The sequence below is a fragment of the Rana temporaria genome, chromosome 4 (genome assembly GCF_905171775.1).
Source record: "Rana temporaria chromosome 4, aRanTem1.1, whole genome shotgun sequence".
Lineage (NCBI taxonomy): Eukaryota > Metazoa > Chordata > Amphibia > Anura > Ranidae > Rana > Rana temporaria.
The window spans coordinates 104,159,627-104,179,471 of record NC_053492.1 but is presented as its reverse complement, the minus strand read 5'-3'; the positions used below and the strand labels follow the sequence as shown (position 1 = coordinate 104,179,471).

Here is a 19,845-nt window from a genome sequence, read left to right as displayed (position 1 = left end):
AGGATCGTGTAAATATAAGGCTTTCTGGTCTACCCTTGACAAAAAGAACAGTTAAAGTGGAGTTCCACCCATAAATATAACATTACATCAGTAGTTTTAAAAAAATGTCATTAGTCCTTTTACAATTTTTTTTTTTTTTTTAGAAGCCTTCAAAGTGTTGTTGCTAGGCAGAATAGTTAATCTTCCCACTTCCTGCACCTAGGTGCTTAATGCTTCCTAACCTACACCGCACAGACTCCTGGGAATGTAGTGGGTGTAACTTTCCAGGAGTCTGTGCACTCCCCAGTCTCAAAGAATCATGTGACTTGGACAGTACAGGTGCTAAAACCTGATCTGACACTGCTTGTGCAGCACTGAGCATGTGTGAGATCTGCAAGGCTGAAATCCAGGAAGTCATACAGTCTGGCTTCATGATGCCCACACTTAAGATGGCCCCAGTCAATTTCTATTTTATATAGTGTCTAAATGCTATAACAACCTAACAAAATGGACCTTAGTTTACAGACTAACTTTACTAGAATACATTAAGCTTGTGTATTACAGGGGTATTTATATTTAAAAAGTGAAACTGTGGCCGGAACTCCGCTTTAACCCATGCAGTGTGTGTGTGTGTGTGTGTGTGGGGGGGGGGGGTGTAGATTGCCCTGAGTTCAGCATTAGGATGAACAATTTCTAGGCTTTATAGCCACTTTAAATTGACCCTACTATTCTTGAGATAAAATGTGCCTTTAAAGTTTTAAGGGCAGACTGCAATGGTGTCACATAATCAACACGGGTGGATCATATTTAATGGTGTCAACTGTTATGTCCAATTATGACCTGATTAAAACATACTGTATATAATGGAACAGAATGGCTTTTGTGGACAGGAACAATCTCCACTGTTGCAGGGCATTTTGTGGTTAATGTATCCATCGCGTATAGAAAACAAAACCCCAGGTTTCACTCAGTTCACCAACTATTGCCACTTGACCCTTCAAATAATACAAGTCTTTTTTACAAGTCTGTCGTGTCACCCTTAGTTTAACAGGCCTTAAAGTATGGCAGTAGTTACAAGCTTATATGGAATATATTCTATAAAGCATTGGTTTGGTTACAGTTCCAATCAATAGCTTTCTGTTTTTTTTAACACTGTGGACAGCAGCACCCTCTAGTGGACTAACCACAGACCTCACAAAGCACTGCACTAACACCTGTAGTCATTGTGACAGCTAGCAAGAAAACTTGGTTCTTTGTTGACATACTTTTTGTATGTGGGTACCCTAACATTATTCTCATTAACAGTTGATAGTCCAGAGACGGTGTTAAATATTTTCATTATTGGTCAAGTTTTTATGTTAATCATACAGGACACAGTATTCATACAGCATACTCTTGGCTTAAAGAGGAGTTCTGCCAAAAAAATAAAAAAATTAAGTCAGCAGCTACAAAAAGTATAGCTGCTGACTTTTAATAATCAGACACTCACCCGTCCCACAGTCCAACGATGCGGGCGTAGGAAGCCCTGCTTCTCTTCCCCCTCCTCTTCACAGTGTTGGCATTCTTACTGTGGGCGCCCGGCTGTGGCTTCACAAGCCGGGCTGTGAATGGCCGCGCAATCTTCTGGGACCTGTAACCTGTCCTAGATTGCAGGGAGGGAGAGGGGAAAGTTGGAGCCCTTGGAGGAAATGGGAGCTGGATGCCTCTAAAAAAAAAAAAAAAAAGGGTATCCGCTCCCCCCCCACCCCCAAAAAAATGAGGGGGGTCACAGTTCCATTTTTTGGTGGAATTCCGGTTTAATTACCTTATTTTTCTTTATTTTATCTTCCGATTCTTCCGTTTTTCACTATGCTCTAATGCTTGCATAGAAGCACTTTATCCAGATCGGTGCAACCTCTGTAAAACCCCGGAAGCTGTAATCAAACCTCATACTTTGGGCACAGTCTTTAACCACTTGCCCTCCAAAAGATTTAGCACCCTTCATGACCAGGCACTGCGTTACTTTAACTCACAATTTCAAGGTTTTGCGACATTGTACCCAAACAAAATGTATGTGTGTCCCCCCCCCAGCTTTATTTTGGTGGTAATTAATCACCTCTGCGGTTTTCATTTTTTTGTGCTATAGACAAAGACATTTTATATATATATATATATATATATATATATATATATATATATATATATATATATATATATATATATATATATATATATATATATATATATATATATATAATGTTAGTGTCTACAAACTGTTTTTAGTAATAGAGGCTATCAGCGACTTATAGTGGGACTGCGATATTGTGGCGGACAATTCTGACACTTATGACAGTTTTTGGGGACCATTGACACGAATAGTGATCAGTGCTAAAAAAATATGAACTGTACCAACACTGGCTTGGAAGGGGTTAACATCAGGGGTCATCAAAGGGTTAACTGTGCCCAGCTGGTATTTTCTTACTGTGAGGTAGGTGCTTGTATTAAGGGAAGGCATGGATCTGTGTCCCTGCTTTGCAGAGACACAGGATCCTTGCCTTCTGTACTGACAGAACGGCGATCTGCCTTGTTTACATACGCAGATTGCCGTTCTCCCTCTAAATCGGCGGATGTGTGCCCCAGAAGTTTCCTAGCACGTGATCCGATGCAGCCGTGCCACTTTGCCACCGTATTTATCTATGTTGTTCAGTCGGCAAGTGGTTATTGTCACGTCGGGCACTGGATCTTGCATAAGTGCTCAGCTTGCCAGCTCAACATATTGAGTCAGCTGCAGGGTGCTATACAGGTCCAGGGCTGTGGTCCATCATTATGGAACCCAGTCCCTTAAGGACCCCTTGATGGTATGCTTACCATGATGAGTGAAGCCTAGACTTTTTATTTACAGTGCAGTGTCATGAAAAGGTAAGACATGGTCATCCTGTCTATCTAATTGGGTTTTTGGATGGTGTTTACCTTGCAATGTAATCTTTCTAAATGTGGCGCTAAAATTCAACCACTCACAAATCCATTCAGTTGGATCGCCCAGAGTTTCATCACACCCCACAGGGAAATACCATCACTTGCCAGCCCCTCTTCTGTAAGTTACAATCTAATGTCCCTACTGTACTCGTTCACACATCCAGGGTCAATTTTGGTGGAATCGAGTTAACTTTCCCAGTTAACTGTGTATCAGTATGTTTTTGGATTGTGGGTGCAGACCTAGGCCCTGTGTTAACTGCATGTCTAACATGTATGTATAGCTTTTGGGTAAATAATAAGACTTCTTTCACATTTGATTGCAGGATCGGATTGTTTCCATGACCTTGGACAAGGAATATGATGTGGCTGTAGAAGCAATCCGCCTTGTGACTTTGATTCTTCAGTAAGTGTTTGCTGTCTAAACAGTTGGGGTAAATATGGGCCTTGAGACCCATTTAACAGTTTGGCTGTTTTAGCCTTCTGACACATGCAGAAATCTTCTTTGTACTGCATTTGAGAGCAGCTGATTCTTGTCACCCTGGTGAAATAGAAAGGGCTATGATGTAGCCAGACTGACAATGCTACTTGATTTTCAAGTACAATTTTGCGTTTATGGGTTTAAAGTCTTGTTTCATTAAAAATAACAAACCTGTCATTACGTACCTGTTCTATGCAGTGGTTGTGCACAGAGCATCCCAGATCCTCCTCTTCTTGGGCCCCCTTTTCGGTGCTCCTGGCCCCTCCCTTCTGTTAAGTGCCCCCATAACAAACGGCTTGCTATGAGGACACCCAAGCCTCACTTCCCTGTGTCCATTCAGACACATAGCTGCAGCCCAACCCTGTCCCTTTTTCTCTCCACATTGGCTCACTGACTTTGATGCGGGAGCCAATAGCGCCACGCTACTATCTGTCAATGAGGAGGAGAGCCGAGTCTCTTGTGCAACATTGCTGGATCTAGTTGGACCTTAAGTATAAGGGGGGCTGCTTCTCACACAAAGTTTTTTATCTTAATGCATTACAATAAAAACCTTCTGCCATTAATTTTCTTGAAACATACTGTGTAACTGTTTATTTTTTATTTATTTTTTTACAAACGAAGATATTTGTGGACAGCAAATGCTTTTTGCCACTAAGCAACTGTACTGTAGCTTCTGGTTTGTGTGCCTATAGTTTAACTTGCAATATACAATAAATGCATATCTTTTAATACAGTGGTAGTGAAGAGGCCCTGTCCAATGAAGACTGTGAGAATGTCTACCACTTGGTCTACTCTGCACATCGGCCAGTAGCTGTGGCCGCTGGGGAATTCCTGCACAAGAAGTAAGTGTTTTTTTTGCGATTGTCGCATTTTATATACCAGGATTTTGATGCACCGAAATATACAAGCCAGGTAGGTCTACCAAAAATGATCTTGTCAGCATTTTAAAACTAAAAGCGCTGTCTAAGGGCATGCACCTACTGTTATCTTATTTGTAGGATTCTTTGCTCTGTTTGTCCCCCTTTATTTAGTTTAATTATCATTACTGGGAGCTTGTGGGTGTAAAATTGGCCATAGACGGTGCAATTTTTTCTTTTCTGCAACCACGGGTTGCAGAGGGGGGGGTTTGGTGGGTGAGCCGTGCCTGCCAGGAAAAGACTGATTATTTGTAGTGGCCATATACTCCCTTGGACAAGCAGATCGCAGTGCAGACAAGATCCGTGTTGCCCAATACAAATTCATCAGTAACCCCCTAATAGAAGGGACTTTGAAATCTGAGATCAAATTCCATCACTGATGGTATGCACCGAGACAAGTTGATACTATAATCAAATAGCATGGAAGGGCTATACACTTAACATTTTTTCAATCAGCTTAATAAAGGCAAAACTTTGAATCTACTGTCTTTGTTTCCTGTCCGGATGGTCTTTATGGAAAATTCAACCACTGTGTTTTTAATTTATACTCTGGTCTAGAAAATATATGGTGTTCCACATAAGATGTCTACATAATGCCCTCTGAGGAAGATCGTTACAGCTCTCCAACACGTTTTAATCTTTATTAGTGTATGTGGCAGCCTATTGTGGTTAACTATATATGGTTATTGTGTTTTGACATATGCGAATACCATACAAATGAATCTTGTGCACCAGAGCTTTTATTTTTGTCCTTCATATGTTTTGGATCCATTCCTGAAATTTACCCTTTTTATACTATCTTTTGAATTTGTAAACTGAATACCTGTTTAATAAAATTAAATCAAAACTTTATACATGAGTTAATACAATTTTTTGAAGCTGCACATAAGCCCTTGGGAGTCGAATCCTGTTTTTTCTATTCGTAGTGGCCATAGCTGCTGGCAATCGCATGAAAAGTCAGACAGGCTGGTTGTACCCAAGTTCATCGATCTAACAACTTGGGTACAATCAGCCTTGCATGGTTCAAATCTTGGCCGACCCCTGAACGGTCTATGGCCGACTTAAGTCCTACCCAATTATCCCATTGTCCAGTAAGAATGCTTTAGTATCAATTAGCAGTTTTATCTTACCGAGTTCAGGCTTTTGTGGAAGTCTTTATTTACATAGTAAGACTAAATTAAAGTATCATTGTATTGTGTATTTTGTGGCTTAAAGTAGCTTAATTATACAAAGCAGAGTCTTCTGGTGGCTTCTGGCATTGGGGTAATAAATGAAGTGTCTTTTATTTCCTTAGTAAATTTTCAGATTTAACCCCATTGGCTAAATGGCTACAAATTGGTAAGCACTTGAACTCACTTTTGTACATAATTCATTTCAAACCGATTTTATTCAATGTGCATCATGAAAATAAAACGCAGGCTTATGACTTTAATACGTGTCTTATGACCATTTAAGCCCAACTGTTCAGCCTTTCTTTTTTGATGAAGCACATATTGTGACCTCAAATGTCAGTTTGCCAGTTTTAGAACCCATGAAAATATGTTTTCAGTTCTGTCTCAACAACCTCTTTATGAACTTGAAAAAAAAACTCCTAGACCCAGTTAGTATGGGCAGTATGGCAATTTGCTGACATGGTGGAATCCACCTGCAGTGTTCAACTCACCAAGAAGGCCCAGAGTGAAATCCATTGTAGTTTATTGCAGATTTGGCATATTAAAAGATGTTTGAGCACTTCTTGAAGGTGAAAAGGAACCTAGAACAATATTCCTCCTAACCTCATAGGGAGCACTATACACCATAAGGCAAAGGGTGAAAACTAATTGGGGAGCTTGGGGATGCAGGGAACATGTAACTAAGGGTCATACAGGATGGTGAGGAACAGCAGACTGTACCGAGACAGAAAACATGGCAATAGGCAAGACTGCTGGAGGCAGGACATTCACAATACTTTTGACTTTGTGGGATGTTGAGCTTGTAAGCATTTCTCTTTATTTTTAGGTTATTTAGTAGACATGACCCACAGGCAGAAGAGGCCTTGGCCAAAAGAAGGGGACGGAGCAGTCCTAATGGAAATCTTCTAAAAATGCTTGTGCTTTTCTTTCTTGAGAGTGAGGTAGGATATTGCTGTATTTCAGATTGAGTATGTGAAAGATTGTGTATAAATCTAACATGGCTGTTAAAATGTTAACTGATAACCATACAGTAAACATGGTAGTTCAGTTAAAGGGGTTGTAAAGGTTTGTTTTTTATTTTCTAAATAGGTTTCTTTAAGCTAGTGCATTGTTAGTTCACTTACCTTTTCCTTCAATTTCCCTTCTAAATGTTTGTTTTCTTTGTCTGAATTTCTCACTTCCTGTTCCTCCTCAGTAAGGTGTTCAGTAAGCTGTTCTAAATGACTTTCCACCGCTCGGATGATGGTGGAAAGCTTACTAAGAAGAAACAGGACATGAGAAATTCAAACAAAGAAAAAAAACATTTAGAAGGAAAATTGAAGGAAAAGGTAAGTGAACCAACAATGCACTAGCTTAAAGGAACCTATTTAAAAAATAAGACGAACCTTTACAACCCCTTTTAAGTATATTTTCTGTTATAAAATTATATTTAACTCTGCATTTTACCTTTTGCTCAGGATTGTGTATGTTTTAATCCCATAGTTACATGAACATGCTGCATACCTTGTTGATAGTTTATGGGAAAGTTCCCAAGAGCTTCTTAAGGACTGGGAATGCATGGCAGAGCTGCTAGTTGAAGAGCCAATACAAGGGGAGGAAGGTAGGTATTATAGACCTAATCTTTTTGTTATGTAAAACATTGGTACAGTTCAACATTCTAATACAGCCTTTTTCAACCTGGGTGCCATGGCACCCTGGGATACCTTCTGGGTTCCTCAGGTGTGCCTTGGCAAAATGCTTGAAAATTGCCAAAAATGATCAGCAAGTGGAACACGCCTGCCTTTTTGTTACACAAAGCAACACGTTTTTATTGTACAACATTACAACCTTGGGCACCATGGGGGCCACTGGCATCCTACCAACCAATAATGTTATCAGTTGATAAGGAGGACATTGGGTGTCTGCACATCATCCTTGTTTGCCCCTTTCTGTCAGCACTCTGTTAGCAGAAAGAGAGAGAAGAGAAATTCTAGAATACTAGTCAGTACCAGTTTGCAAAGGTGGTGGAATAAGTCGTCTCTAATGTTCAGTGTCCTAGGTGTGTGGATGTTGCTGCATTATGTAAAACTATTAGCTTGGCCATTTACATTTTAGAATGGGGTGCCTTAAGATTGTACATAATTTTCAAGGGTACTTTGGTTAAAATAAGGTTGAGAAATACTGTTCTAATTCACGAGAGGAGAAAAATAATGATCAAGCAAATGTAACATTTAATTCATCCATAATTAGAAGCCTAACTCAATGTTTAGATAAAGGCATGCTGGAAATTGTAGTCTCCTTTAGCGTATTACATATGTGGTAAAAATACATTTTATGTTCGGCATCTAACTTCTGTATACTGACATATAGGAGGAGATAAACCCATCGGCATACATTTTAATTTTAGTGGTGAAGCATTTGATAAAATGATGGGTCCCACATTTTCTGCTGTTTCACATCACACCTACTGAAATCGGCCAGTATTTTGCTTTTGAAGTCAGTCTGATGGCAGCATTTTCTTGAGGACCTTTTTGAGAGCATTTACTTCACTGGGGAAATTTAAGGGGTTGCAAATGCCTTACAAAGCGTGTACACATTTTCTCATCACTTTAGTGTCAGCCTTTTGTAGGCTGGCATTACTGACCTCTCCTCCTGGATGATCCTTTTGACCCACTTTGAACAAGTAAAGATATTCAAAGTTATTATTTTTCTTGCATTTACGGCATGCTTGTTAAAGTGGTTGTAAATTTCAGACATGAAATATAAACAAAGCATATTCTTCTATAGTGTGTACTTGTCTCGCACTTTGAATGGATGTAGGGGAAAGACCGCAGTAAATAGGTACAACTTATGTAGAAGGATTTGTTTCATCTCTATCACCTGAGGCCAGTCCCTTCACTGGGTATATGTAAGGGCTAACAACCACTTTAAGGGGGGCTATGAAGTTGTCAAAAACTATTGCTTTCAAAGGGAAGCTAGTTATATTGGGTCCCATGCATGACAGGTGTGTACCAAGTGCTCCCAGAAGGTGAATATAGCAGGCGAAGCCCTATAATTTTTTTGTTATGAATCTCTACTGCTTTGTTTCACGGTGTGTTAAAGTGGTTGTAAACCCTCGGGGGTAGAAGCACCTAGAGGTAAGCCTTGATTAAAGCGGTTGTAAACCGCATATACATTTTTTTTTATTTTTTTTACCTGCAAGGCAAAATGCATAATCGGCTAGTATGCACCGCATAATAGCTGATTATGAAATACTTACCTCAAAACGAGGTGAACAACACTTACCTGGTTCACGCCGAGCGAGATGTCATCTTGCTCCGGCGTGTCTTCCGGGTATCGCCGCTCCAGCGCTGTGATTGGCTGGAGCGGCGCCGCTCCAGCGCTGTGATTGGCTGGAGCGGCGATGACGTCACTCCCGCGCGTGCGCGCGGGAGATTTAAAATCGGCAAGGTCCGGCGGCTGCCGGATCTTCCGCCGTGGATCCCTCCTGCGCATGCGCCGCCCGCATTGCGAGGGGAATATCTCCTAAACCGTACAGGTTTAGGAGATATTCTTTTTACCTACAGGTAAGCCTTGTTATAGGCTTACCTGTAGGTAAAAATGAAAAATTAAGGTTTACAACCGCTTTAAGGCTTACCTGTAGGTGCTTGCAATATGTTCGAGACCTACACGGTCTCTTAGATATTTGCAATTTCCCCGAGTGACACCTTCTTCTGCGCATGCGCCGTCTGCCCTTTCAAGCCAGGGTCATGCCGTTAAAGGCGACTCCTGCGGAAGTATCGTCACGCGACTCCGGCCAGTCACAGAGCCAGAGTTCGCGGCCCCCAGAAGAAGAGGGGTGAAGATGGACGCTTGCTGCCATGGAGGAAGACGGTGACATCACGGGCTTCTACTGCAGGTAAGTGTCACATAATGGGCTACTATGCAATGCATAGTAGCCCATTATGCTTTACCTTTGCAGGGAGACAGAGTAAGTAAACCCCATTAGGGTTTACTTCCTCTTTAATATATCACTAAATGACTATTAACGTATCTAAACCCAAAACCAAAAATGTAGTATTTTGCGGGTTGCCAGTCCTTAGTTGTGGTGGCTGCATTCGTTTTGTTTTCTTCCAGAATTCTATACTTTATTTTCACGTGTTGGTAACACACTTCCTGTCCTAGGGTAACAACGCTCACTCAGTGCACTCTGTCTCTTGAGGAGTAGCATTGTTACTCCAGGCCCCTCATTGTTTGGCCTCCAAACACCTCGCCTTTTCTTAATCTCAATAACATAGGGAGAAGGTGTTCTGTAGTTCATAAATGAGACCTGAGCAGAGCATTTAAGATTGTTTGGGGGTTTCAGGTAAGTGCACAAGCAGTTGCAAGAAAACTAGATTTCTGGTAGCATCAAAAGGTATTTCTGTACTTGCAGAAAATTAGCTTGGCTGAGCAAAAGAAAACAAATGCAGCCTCCACAAGGACAGGTATGCTGCAGTACATTGGGTTGCATTTAGATGTTCTTTAATGGCCAACTCCACCTTTAGCAACATGTTGCACCTAGATTTGGGGTGTAACGTGTGGCTAAGCACTACCCCCTGAGCACCCATCCCCCCGCTGTCACTTTTAGAAGAAATGCGGCTGTGCAGTTGAAAAATAGAAGTATGTTCATGACATCTCACTGTAGGTGAAGGCTATGTATTTAAGATCGGACACTGGCAAACAAAAAACTTCTTTCCTTATTGGACTTCAAAAATATAATTTTATGATGAGTAAAAATATCCTAATTCCCGAGTGATCACTTTTAAATCGAATATGGACTTGTGTTATGGGCGGTATTGACAACATCTTGAAGGTTATATGAAGAACACTACATTTTTTTTGGGTTGCGTTTTAGTGTTGCTTGAATTGTTGTTGTTGTTGTGCTATGATCCTTAAAAAGCACTCTTTTTGTTCCTAGTGATGTCTGAGCGGCAGGAGACTGCACTTATTGAACTGATGGTGTGTACGATTCGCCAGGCTGCAGAAGCACATCCCCCTGTGGGAAGAGGAACTGGCAAGAGGGTGAGTGTTAATACTAATCACAATGCTTAAATACTAATGGAAACAGCACTAAATGTAAGTAACGAGTGATCATATTTTCATAGTACTAGATTGATGCCTGACAGTTAGGGAATAGCTAACAAGTTAGTAGTTGGGCTTTCAGTTCTTGCTTTAATGTGCTTGAAATTTTCTGAAACGTGGGTATGCATTTCAGAATAAAATCCTCCCATGAAGAACTTTATGCCCCGTACACATGATGAGAATATCGGATGAATGATCATCCATTTTTTTTCCTGCTTGCTAGTCTCCTATCGAAAATGAATACAGTAGTTACAAAAATTCTCCTAAGACGGAACACAATTTCCCACGATGATGTATTGTAATCTCTTCTTTCACTTCATAATTTTATGATGAGTTAATATATGCTTATGCTCTATTGTTAAAAATGTACTAATGCTAATAAGAATAGTGTTCACGTTTGTCCCTTTTGGATAATTTTACATGAACTGTCATAATTGGCTCTTGTGAATTAACAATCGGATTATCGGACGATTGCTCTGAAAGTGATTGTCTGATTTTCTCATGTAATAGGTTTATATTGGTTGTGTTTGTAAATGAACCAACTGTCTTTGTTGAACAAATAACAATTTAAAGCAATGCACATTCAATACAAGTGTTCACAAAAAATATATATATATATATATATATTTTTAGAGATGGGTCAGGAGAGGTTGCCTTAGTGATTGTAAAATCTTGTATTTGTTTTAACTACTTGGCGCCCAGGCCCATTCTGACACTTCGCTCCTACATGTAAAAATCATAATTTTTTTTGCTAGAAAATTACATAGAACCCCCAAACACTATATATATGTTTTTTTAGCAGAGACCCTAGAGAATACAATGGTGGGCATTGCAACTTTTTATCTTGCACGGTATTTGCTCAGCAATTTTTCAAACAAGTTTTTTTTTTTTGGGGGGGGGGGGGTTTCATGCTTTAACCACATAAGGACCACCGCACGACTATATACACTGACAGAATGGCACGGCTGGGCACATGGACGTATTTGTTTACAAAATGTTATAACAAACAAAGAAACATGTGTGTTTATTTTATTTTTAGTTTTTTTTTTCTCTTTTATTTAGCAAAACAAAAAAAAAAACAGTGGTGATTAAATGGCACCAAAAGAAATCTATTTGTGTAAAAAAAAAAAAAAATAAGATGATTTCATACAGGTAAAGTGTTGCATGAATGTACAATTTTCATTCAAAGTGCGATAGCGCTGAAAATTGGCCTGAGCAGGAAGGGGGTAAAAGTGTACAGTATTGAAATGGGTAAACCATGATAGAAAGAATATTCACATAACCACAATACGTTCGCTTTTTACAACAGCCATCTGAGGCCTCGTTCACACCATAGTGCTGAGACGTCAGTTTTTCTGCACAGGTTTTAAGAGGGCTCAAGGTAAACAATGGTTCACACCACAACATGCTAATTTTCCTGCGCAGTACTTGGTATGCAGTTTTCTGCACAGGAAAAAAACTGACATGAAATCAACATTGGTTTGAACAGGGCACATAACTGGCGTGCATGAAAATTGATGTCAATGTGCAGAAAAACTCACTGAAACAAGCATGAAAACGGATGTCTCCAAGTGAAAATCTCTGCAGTTTTCATGCACGTATGGTGTGAACAATCCCTGAATGTTTTAAAATTGCGGTTGTTCTGGTGAACAAAAACATTTTATTCAAGGCAGTTTCACAAATAAAGATAGCTCTTAGACCCCTTTCACACTGGGGTGTTTTTCAGGCACTTTTGGGCTAAAAATAGCGCCTGGAAAATGCCTCCCTGCATCTCCAGTGTGAGCACGAGTGCTTTCACACTGGGGTGGTGCGCTTGCAGGGCATTAGAAAATGTCCTGCAAGCAGCATCTTTCGGGGGGTGCGGGAGCAGTGTATACACTGCCCCTGCAATTGGAAACTGGCACTGGAGCCCCTGCAAAGTGCTTCGGCAGCGGTGCTCTGCGGGCATTTTTAACCCTTTTTTCGGCCACTAGCGGGGGTGAAGAGCGCTACTGAAATTAGCGGTGCTTTACCACTAATGCCCAAGTGTGAAAGTAGCCTTATCTTTTTTTCATATTTGCATGCATTTTCTTGAACTGCAGTAGATAATCTTTAATTTAAAACCAAATTTCTTTTTCAGGTTTTAACTGCCAAAGAACGTAAAACCCAAATAGATGACAAAAACAAGTTAACAGAACATTTCATTGTTGCACTTCCAATGCTGCTATCTAAGGTACAAATAAAACATGGGTCTGTACTATTGTGATGTTGGTTAATGAAGGTTTAAAAAAAAGAGAACAGTCTCAGTAGGGGAATTAGTCAGCAGCATCTGTTACTTGATGTCACAGGCAGCTGCTTTACACAGACATGTGATGGGTTTCGGCATAAAGTTGATGATACCAGTTCCAGTATGCATTCTATTAACGTTTGCTGCAGTTTTTATTTCCAATTTTTTTTATAGCTCCTGAGATGTGATTTTGCCTACTTCAGTCAATTAGATATGTCCACAAACAAAAAGTAATATTGGCAAACATACAGTGCATCCGGAAAGTATTCACAGCGCTTCACTTTTTCCCCATTTTGTTCCAAAATGGATTAAATTATTTTCCTTAAAATGTAGGGGTGCAACGGATCGTCATTGATCCGTGATCCGCACGGATCAATGACTTCGGATCGGCACACACGTGATCCGTGGTGTGCCGCGGGACTGCAGAGCAAAGCGGTAAAAAAACATTCAAATTGTCTCCGCTGTTTGCACACAGCCCCGCCTGCTCCTAACCACGCTGTGATAGACAGAATGCGTGTCCAATGCGCTGATGTGTTTTGTCTATTACAACGTGGGCTTAGGAGGAGGTGGGGCTGTGTACGAGCAGGAGTGGAGACGTTTAAACATACGGGCAGTGAGTTCAGTTGGTTTCTAGCAGAGAATGTGCTGCTGCCGTCCATCCGTTCCCCCCACACTTCTCCCTGCTGGCTCTGATAACCCCCCCCCCCCCCTCCCATCCGTCCGTTCCCCCCCTCCCTCCCCCCAGCTACCGTCCGTTCCCCCCCCCCCCCCTCCAGCTGCCTTCCGTCCGTTCGTTCCTCCCCCAGCTGCCGAGTCTCCTGTCCTTGCTGCAAATAGCACACAGTGAGATGGGTGAGCTATGCTCTTCCCATCTCAACTGTGAGGACTGTTTTTGGAGCTGACAGGGTTAACAAAGAGAACCTGTCACCTTCAATTGCTATGACACAGGGAATTGTTTTCTCTTGTGTAATAGCAATAAAGTTAAATGTAAAAAAAAATAAGAAATAATTCAATTAATAAAAAAATAAGTAATTAAAAAGTAAAGAAGAAGAAAAATATTAAAAATAAGAAAATTATACAAAAATTAAAGTAAAAACGACAAGCTACAAAAAAAAAAAAAAGTGATAATGTAATAAAAAAAAAAAAGAAGAAACAAAAAATATTTGAACTAACCGTGCCGCCCCTGCCATCCAACTGCTATTCTCCGGGGGGTGGTTCGGTTGGTGGGGAGGGGGTGCATTGCAAAACCTGGCCTTGGGGTGGCAGGGAAAGGAAATCCAGCCCTGCTGGCGGCAATTTGGGGCACAGTGAGGCGGCAATTTGGGGCACAGTGAGGCGGCAATTTGGGGCACAGTGAGGTGGCAATTTGGGGCACAGGGAGGCTGCAAATTTTTTTTTTGCTGATCCGAAAAATGATCCGATCCGTGACTCCTGATCCGAGGAACGATCCGAACCGTGAGTTTTTTGATCCGTTGCACCCCTATTAAAATGCTACACACAAGACCCCATAATGACAATGTGAAAGAAGTTTGTTTGAAATCTTTGCAAATTCAATAAAAAAATAAATAAATAAATCACATGTACATATATTCATATGTATGAATGTGAGTTAGGGATTGTAAGCTCTCTGAGAGCAGGGACCGATGTAAATGTACAATATATATGTAAAGCTCTGCATAAATTGACAATGTTCTATAAGTAGCTCAAATAAAAATAAAAAATGCAATGTACAATAGAACACTTCAGTTCGTTGATATAGGGGGGGAACGCCCCCCCCCCCCTTTAAAACGTGGACTTAAATCTGTACTTTTCAACATGTTTGGTTACATAAGGGTATCAAGAAGACAGCTGTAATTTGGTGCATTTCTTAGCTGGCTGCTTCAAGCAGAATACCTGTGATAAAAGTATGACATGATTGGCAAGTAGGATATGCCTTAGAGCCTCATTATGGCTCTTGTATTTAGGCAATATTTGCCTATCCCAAAGTTAATCTTTAAAGAGAACTGGTACCTAGACTATGCATGCTAAAATAATTGTGTTTTCTAAACAAACTGTAAAAGCCCTTCAAAACAACCCATCGTACATCTATGGTGATCGGAGTGGAATGCCTTCTGGGACTTGTCACAGGTCCCAAAAGGCTGCAGGACCATTTACAAAGCGATGCGAGGCTCATGCATGCGCAGTGGAAAGCTGGCTGTGAAACTACAATAAGTCACAGCCAGCTTCCCGCAGTATTTATGCCGGTGCTGGGGACCCAAAGAAATGGCCTGGCTGAGGACAGCGCTAAATCCCTTGACAGTTAAGTGTCCTTAAATTAACTCTGCATCTACAAAGAGAAAAGAAAGAAAGGCGCAATAGCCTCGTGTATTACCGTTTGACAGTTTAATAAATGAGAAAACATAAAACTACCGTATTCGAGTATAACGCGCAAAATTTTATACCCAAACAAATCAAAGTTTGGGTGCGCGTTATACACGAGGACTGGGGTGGGGTGGCAGTGGCGTTCCACTTTAAACTTAGCCTTTTGTATCACGGTAACAACGGTATGGTAATGAATACACCTCGAGCCGCAATCCCGGATGAGGGGGAAAAGAGGTGTGTCACTGCCGGCTGACGCGTTTCAAGGCTACAGAGGCCTCTTCATCAGAGCTCAGCAGTCAGGACAAGCCTTTTACACTATCTCGTTTGTGAGTAGTTTTATGTTTTCTCATTTATTTATTAAACTGTGAAACGGTAATACACGAGGCTGGTGCGCCTTTCTTTCTTTTCTCTTTGTTCTCTGCTAGGATGTTCCCCATCCCTGAAGGGCTGCAAGGCTTCTGTTACCAGTTTTGATTTTTGTGCAAATTCCCATGTGGAATATTGACTAACAGTCGAAACAATCCACCCGTGCGCAGGAGTTTGTGTCTTTTTTGTGTATAAGTCTGCATCTAGGTTGAAGATCCTCTATACCGACTTGCCATCCTGGTCAATATTAACATGTTTCACATACGTACTTAGAACACCCAAAAATTATATATTTTTCTTAAAGCGTAGGCCCTGGAAAATAAAATGGTGGTTGTTGCAATTTTTTATGACATACAATACTTTAGCAGCTAAATAAATATATACGCTGCGCTTTCAGAAGTCATACTATACCTGTGTAAAAAGAAACATATAGAAACCTCGAATAGTGAAAAAACTTCTTTCCCAACAGTGAAAAGTGACAATAGTGCAATAAATGAACACTTATAGTAAATATAAAAAATAAATATATAAAAGATGTGTATATAAAAGCATAAGCAATGATGATAATTAATAAAAAAAGGGCTACTGTGCAAAGAAGTGCAATTCTCACTTTTATGATCCTGTATAGATCATCAGTGACCCACTGATGCATAAAAAAGTGCTCCTGTACATTGCATCCAGTATTATATAGTTTATCAATATTGCATTGCTGGGTTATTCAAATTGTTTTGGCAGAAAAAAAATGCTTGACACTTTTAGGTGCGTTTAGCAGCATCAAGCATTTTTTTTGCCCAAACTCTGCTGCTCCTGGATGCACTGGCAATGTTTTTTTTTTTTTCACCCTGCCTCTAAAAAGTCCTGCAACTAAACGCTGTTAAAAGCCTGTGTGCGTGGACACGTAGGCTAACATGGAGGCAGGAAAAAACGTTAGATGTCCCTCCAAGAAGCTGTAAAAACAATCATGGTGGATGAGGCTTAAATCAAGACTTATAAAATTCATGCAGGTTATGACATAAAGTGTAACCATTCTTTGCTAAGTAGTGTATTCTAAAATTAAAAGCTTGGAAGGCAGTCAGTTGGCCTTCAATTTAAAACACGGAGTGCTTTTGTGGATGACACTTTACTAAGTATGGAAACCACAAAACTCTTTAAATTTGACCTAATTCATTGTAAAGTATCCTTAAAAGACCAATTTTTTACAGCATCAGGCACTTCTGTTTAGCTAAGGGATCTTACAAAAATCCTGAGCACAATAGCTGCTCTTCTGCATCAAGAGGGTTTCTCAGTACATCCATCCAAAGCCTTATTACAGACAAGACTATTGATGCTATTGGAACTGATAAAAGAAGCTGCAAAGCTGAAATGGATATTAAACACAAATTTCTTCTAATTTAGTTGTTGAGATTTGTATTCAGTGCTCCTCTGCAAGTTTTTTTTTTTTTTTTTTTTCCTACAGATGGTTGGACAGACAACAGCCGTTACTACATTAAACTACTTAAGAGGAGGTCCAGCCCCCTCACAAAAAAGTCAGCCTTGCGGCTACAATGCCGGTTCTCTACTGCGCAAAGCATGCTGTGCTTTCTGAATGGCCTGGCGGTGAGGGAAAGAGGGGAATGCCAAACTTCCTGGGGACCTCACCGCAGCCAGGTCTCCCGAAAGGGGGGGGACTGCTACCTGTCAAAGACAGGTAACTGTTCCCCCCTGAAAGGTGCCAAATGTGGCAACGGAGGGGGGGGCGTGAAGAGGCAGATAAGCGGCGCTTCTCCTTTTGGGTGGAGCTTTGCTTTAAGAGGAACATTCTTCAGTTTAGGAGCAGAGTCTCCGTGTTTTATAGACCCTTTTTATTTATTTTAAATTGAGCATCTTTAAAGTAGTACTACAGGCAAAACTTTATTTCCATTTTGGATAAAGCAAGGAAGGGTTATAAATCCTGTCAATTTTTTTTTATTTTTTTGCCATCTGTGTCCCATCACGGAGATTTTCCTTTACTTCCTGTCCCATAACCAAACAGGAAGTGAGAGAAAATCTTTGCAAATTAAAAAAATCTCTTGGGGACCCTCTGGTCATCAGAACTAGTGCCCCCAATGGAAGATTTCCCTTTTATTGCTTTTCTGGGGACAACTGAAAATTTGGGATTTTCTTTTACTTTCACTTTTAATGATTTTGGTAAACAGGAGTAAATTGGGGAGGGTGAATCTCTTTAACGGGGATGCAAACGGCAAAAAAATTAAATAAAAAATGGACATGTGTTCTAATTTCTCTCCACTCTAAACTAAAAATAGAGTCTTGGCTCTTTATAACATTAGAAGCAAGAAGCTTGCAGACAGTCAGACCACCTGTCATGCTTACTACTTTGGAGTTATAAAGAAAGTATTAAAGCTCAAAACATCTGCATGGCAGCCAGACTATTAACATTTTCTGCAGAAGTCAGCAATGGCAGCCCATACGTTTCCATTACCATGTCTATTATGCCATGTACACACTATCGGAAATTCCGACAACAAAGTTTCAATGTGACCTTTTTATCGGAAATTCTTACTGTGTGTAGGCTTCATCGGACATTTGCTGTTGGAATTTCCGACGACAAAAATTTGAGAGCTGGTTCTCAAATTTTCCGACAACAAAAGTTCTTGTCTGTAATTCCGATCATCTGTATGCAATTCCGACACAAAAATCCTACGCATGCTCGGAATCATTGAACTTAATTTTTCTCGGCTCGTCGTAGTGTTGTACGTGACCGCCTTCTTGATGATCGAAATCTCCGACATTTGTGTGACCGTGTGTATGCATCACAAGTTTGAGCTAACATTTCTCAAGTCGTCTTCCAGGACGGCACCCTGAGAGATGACTGGCTTCACCTGACAGGAAACAATAAAAAAAAGAGGTTAAAAACCCCGCCCCTTCCCGTGCTCCTCAGTTCTTGATTGTGTTTCCCCACAGCAAAACGTTTTTTTTGTTTTTCAGACCTAAGGCCTGGGGCTGGTGGTCCCCCCTGGGAGCTGGACCGCAGGCACTGGGTAGCCTCTGGGTCCAGCAGCATTTATGCCTTCTTAGGGGGTCCCTATCTACTCAGGGGGGCCTCACTGAGTGAGCTGAAGAACCCCCCTGAGTGCTGGAGGTCCCTAGGCTAGTGGCTACCCTAGGGCTCCAGGGGCCAGTTTTCCTCTCTCTCCCTGGCCCTCACCCCTACCTTGGAGGTATGTGGATGGGCTCCGCTCCGGTGTCTCCTCGGCGGGTGGAGAATCCTCTCTGGGCTCCGACAGGTCGGGGAAGTGCTCTTCTCGGCTCTCCTCCGTGGCAGCGCCATTTTTCTGGCGATCCGGCCGGCGCAGGACGATGACGTCGCGCGCGTTCACTTCCGGCCCGGCTCCGCCAAGATGGCGGCCACCATTGGCGTCCAGAGAGGCCTCATTCTCAGCACCGGAGGGTTACAGCAGCCTGGAGAGAGAGGCGCCCGAATTGTCCTCCCTAGCGATGGAGCGCGAGGACCATCCGCTCATGGCCACGGCTGCAGAGGAGACCACAGGGGGTGAGTGTGCCTGCTGAGCAGGGTCTATGGTGTTTTGGGACCCTGAACCCTTTTTCCTGTTTTCACACAGTATTTATGTGTGTCCTGTCCATACCTTCTTTCACAGGAGAGGATGTCATTGCCCAGGGGACAGCTATTCGTTCCTCCAAAGACACTAGCCGTTTTAAGAGATGTGGCTATTGCAACAGTAAACTGCCCTCAGATCACTCTAAACCCTTCTGCACTAAGTGCATTCAGAAGTTAGCTGGGAAAGAAACCTCTTAAGTTATGAAGGACTTTCTCGAGGTTCAATCTTAGATGCTTTCTACGCTTAGGGAGTTTCAAACATACCTTAAGAACAAGGAGCCTGAACCCCCCACTGCAGGGCCCTCCTCTCAGGAAAGCTCCTCCTCTTCCTGGTTTAGTAGAATCCGCCATGGATCTCTGGGGTCCCTGTTATCAGACTCGGAGGATTCAGAACACCCCCCTTGGGATGAGGGCCTTGCGGATAGTCAGGCGGAGGATGCCAGGTCAGGCAGATATATCTTTTCAGCTGATGAGATGGAGGGCCTCCTTGGGACAATTTATGCCTCCGAGGAGTTTCTGCAGCCGGCAGAACAGGTATCTACACAGGATAGATTGTGAAGTCTCAGCCAAGGGCTATTCCTGTACACCAGTCCCTTAAGGACATCATCCTTAGGGAGTAGGCTGAACCAGAGAAAAAGCTTCTAAGGTACAAAACTTGGAAGCGTTGATGGCCC

General features: G+C 41.6%; 1 protein-coding gene across 3 annotated transcripts in view; it reads left to right on the top strand.

Annotated features, from left to right (window-relative positions):
- STAG1 (stromal antigen 1) overlaps window positions 1–19,845 on the top strand; it is a 222,300-nt gene that overhangs the window by 146,908 nt on the left and 55,547 nt on the right. For all 3 annotated transcript variants that reach the window (XM_040348710.1, XM_040348711.1, XM_040348712.1), the window contains 6 exons: window positions 3,258–3,337; window positions 4,147–4,254; window positions 6,328–6,442; window positions 6,984–7,101; window positions 10,420–10,523; window positions 12,703–12,795. In XM_040348710.1, coding sequence (XP_040204644.1) covers window positions 3,258–3,337; window positions 4,147–4,254; window positions 6,328–6,442; window positions 6,984–7,101; window positions 10,420–10,523; window positions 12,703–12,795 — 618 coding nt within the window. The remainder of the gene's footprint in view (window positions 1–3,257; window positions 3,338–4,146; window positions 4,255–6,327; window positions 6,443–6,983; window positions 7,102–10,419; window positions 10,524–12,702; window positions 12,796–19,845) is intronic.